The sequence below is a fragment of the Solanum stenotomum genome, chromosome 7, assembly GCF_019186545.1.
Source record: "Solanum stenotomum isolate F172 chromosome 7, ASM1918654v1, whole genome shotgun sequence".
NCBI lineage: Eukaryota > Viridiplantae > Streptophyta > Magnoliopsida > Solanales > Solanaceae > Solanum > Solanum stenotomum.
The window spans coordinates 31,631,428-31,634,160 of NC_064288.1; the positions used below are offsets into that span (position 1 = coordinate 31,631,428).

Genomic DNA, 2,733 nt, shown 5'->3' on the forward strand with positions numbered 1-2,733 from the left:
CAACAATAACAATCCAAGAGCTAAAAGTGAGCAATTTAGTTATAGACAACCTATACAAATAGGCTCTAAGTCGTGTCTCACATACGAATGTTACTATTAAATAAGAATCCCGATAAGAGAGGATTATACGCACTCGAGCGGCTAACAATCAACAATAATGGTTATAAGTATAACAACGATAACAACTCAATTACATTGCTCCTAAGCTTTAACGATATATGCCATACGAAGAAAACAATCTTAACATACCTTTTTTGATAAATTCACGTGGTCTAAATACTTTAACTCATAACTCCTTCGATAGTACGACAAGGTAGGACCATAATCAACACATAAAATAAAATATACCATGACAATACAATAAAATATATGTATTTCCATTGCAAATTGCTATTTGCTGCTTATAAAAGCTAGAGTCGATGAAAGAAGGGTCTTACCTCGATCTTAGGTTTGTAATTCACCTCAAAACCTTCAAATATATTCAAAGTCTTGCTGTCCAAACTCTAAAATGTGATATGCTATGCAATCGATAAAACAAATTATACCACGATGATGAGCCCAACGCGTAGAACAAGTTTCGTCAAGGACTTACGTCGAGAAAATCTATATTTCACTTGATCCTAAAAATGGGTTTCTATGTTTTCTCTGCATATTTAGCTTAAAATGAAGAAAAAACTCGAAGAAGAAGATACATACAACTTTCTACCGACCTAGGGCCCCACCTCACGTGCCTGCTTGCGCATTCCCACGAAAATACGAATATCTCTCTATTCTGAAGTCGTATGAATGAACGGTTTGATGCGTTGAAAACTAGACTCATAGACCTTCGATTCGATAGTTTGTGCTCCCCATAACTCTTTATAGATTGGGAGAAAACCTCCTAGACATTTGACCCAAATTTTAGAGAAATCTTTAACAAGGAACTTACGATAACTTCCGCCAACTTTTATTTTGCCACTTACCTAACTTCAAAACTTGAGATGCAACACTTGAACACTTAAAATAGGACATACCACATCATTCTTAATTTATTACTCACCCTCCTTGTCTTTCCATGAAGATACGAGTTAATTTAGACGTTTTGAAAAGTCGGGGTGTCACATTCCTCCCCCCTTAGAAACATTCATCCTCGAATGAAAAATCTGAGGCACACTGTTCAGTACTTTGGACTTGCCAGAATTTAGGCAGTTTATCCTTTGTAAATGTCACTATCCAGGAACCTGAAATGCAATATTTCTAACATCGGCGTCTCACATGACAATATAAATAGCTAAGCGTTATAGCTCCACCACAACAGTGCGAGCAGACATACACCGACAACCACATTAATAATAAGCAATAGTATATATAAATATATAGGTATCTTACGTTACTGCCCTAATATAAACTGATATGACATCACCCTGGGGTATGAAACAAGTGAGGATATTTGGACCTCATGCCATCCTCAGCCTCCCAGGTCACTTCTTCTCTATTTTTATTCCTCCATAATACTTTAACCGAAGCCACCTCTTTGGTCCTCAATTTACGGACCTGCCGATCTAATATATCAACTGGAGTCTCCTCGTAAGACAACTCCTCTGTGATCTGAACATCCTCAATTGGGACAACCCGAGAAGGGTCTCCTACACACTTTCGTAACATTGATACATGGAAAACTGGATGAACAGAATTTAGCCCTGAAGGCAATCCTAACTCATAAGCCACACGTCCTACCCTCCGAAGGATATGGTATGGCCCAATGAATCTTGGACTAAGCTTTCCCTTTTTGGCAAATCGCATAACACCCTTCATAGGCGAGACTTTTAAGAATACCCAATCATTGACACAAAACTCTATGTCCCTTCGTCGTACATCTGAGTATGACTTTTGTCGGCTTTGAGCTGATAGCAACCTCTCTCGAATGATCTTAACTTTCTCCACTGTCTGCTGGACTAAATCGGGTCCAATCAACCCTGACTCAGCTACCTCAAACCATCCAATGGGTGACCTACATTTTCTCCCATACAAATCCTCATAAGGTGCCATCCCGATTCTAGAATGATAACTATTATTGTATGCAAACTCAATAAGAGGCAAGTGGGCATCATAACTTCCCTTGAAGTCTAGCGCGCACGCCCGTAACATAACTTTGAGTGTCAAAATTGTTCGCTCAGCCTGGCCATCTGTCTGAGGGTGAAAGGCGGTACTAAGATTAACTTGTGTCCCTAATCCTTTCTGGAAGGACTTCCAGAAATTGGCGGTAAATTGTGCTCCTGTATCAGAGATAATAGAAACTGCGACACCATGTAGCCTAACAATCTCTCTAATATAGGGCCCTGCATAGTTTTCGGTCGAAAAAGTAGCCTTGACTGGTAAGAAATGGGCTGATTTTGTTAGTCTATCAACAATTACCCAAACAGAGTCAAACTTGCGATGAGATCGAGGTAGTCCTGTAATAAAATCCATATTAATTGCTTCCCACTTCCACAAAGGAATGGCTATCTCCTGAACTAGCCCAGCGGGCTTTTGGTGCTCAACCTTCACCTGTTGGCAATTAGGACACTGCGCCACAAACTCATCAACGTCCTTCTTCATCCCCTGCCACCAATAGATGTCCTTAATATCATGGTACATCTTCGTCGAACCAGGGTGAATAGAATAACGGGAATGATGTGCCTCTTCCATAATTCGATGTCAAAGCCCTGCAACATTCGGAACACACAATCGACCGCTATATCTGAGGACTCCATC

The 2,733-nt window shown here is 40.0% G+C and overlaps 1 protein-coding gene across 1 annotated transcript; it reads right to left on the reverse strand.

The window, feature by feature from the left end:
- Positions 1 to 1,208: 1,208 nt before the first annotated feature.
- Positions 1,209 to 2,028, reverse strand: LOC125869815 (uncharacterized). The gene is made up of 3 exons (XM_049550243.1): positions 1,816 to 2,028; positions 1,534 to 1,632; positions 1,209 to 1,220 (listed from the first exon to the last, which is right to left on the reverse strand). Exons 1-3 carry the CDS (start codon positions 2,026 to 2,028, stop codon positions 1,209 to 1,211), a joined length of 324 nt encoding a protein of 107 aa, XP_049406200.1.
- Positions 2,029 to 2,733: the final 705 nt, after the last annotated feature.

Bases quoted from the DNA above. Each gene is read 5' to 3' on its own strand.
- LOC125869815 (XM_049550243.1), bottom strand. From the start codon at position 2,028: ATGGCACCTTATGAGGATTTGTATGGGAGAAAATGTAGGTCACCCATT. The intron at 1,633-1,815 runs GTATTCTTAAAA...ATGTTACGAAAG, and splicing joins AGTTTTGTGTCAATGATTGG to TGTGTAGGAGACCCTTCTCG.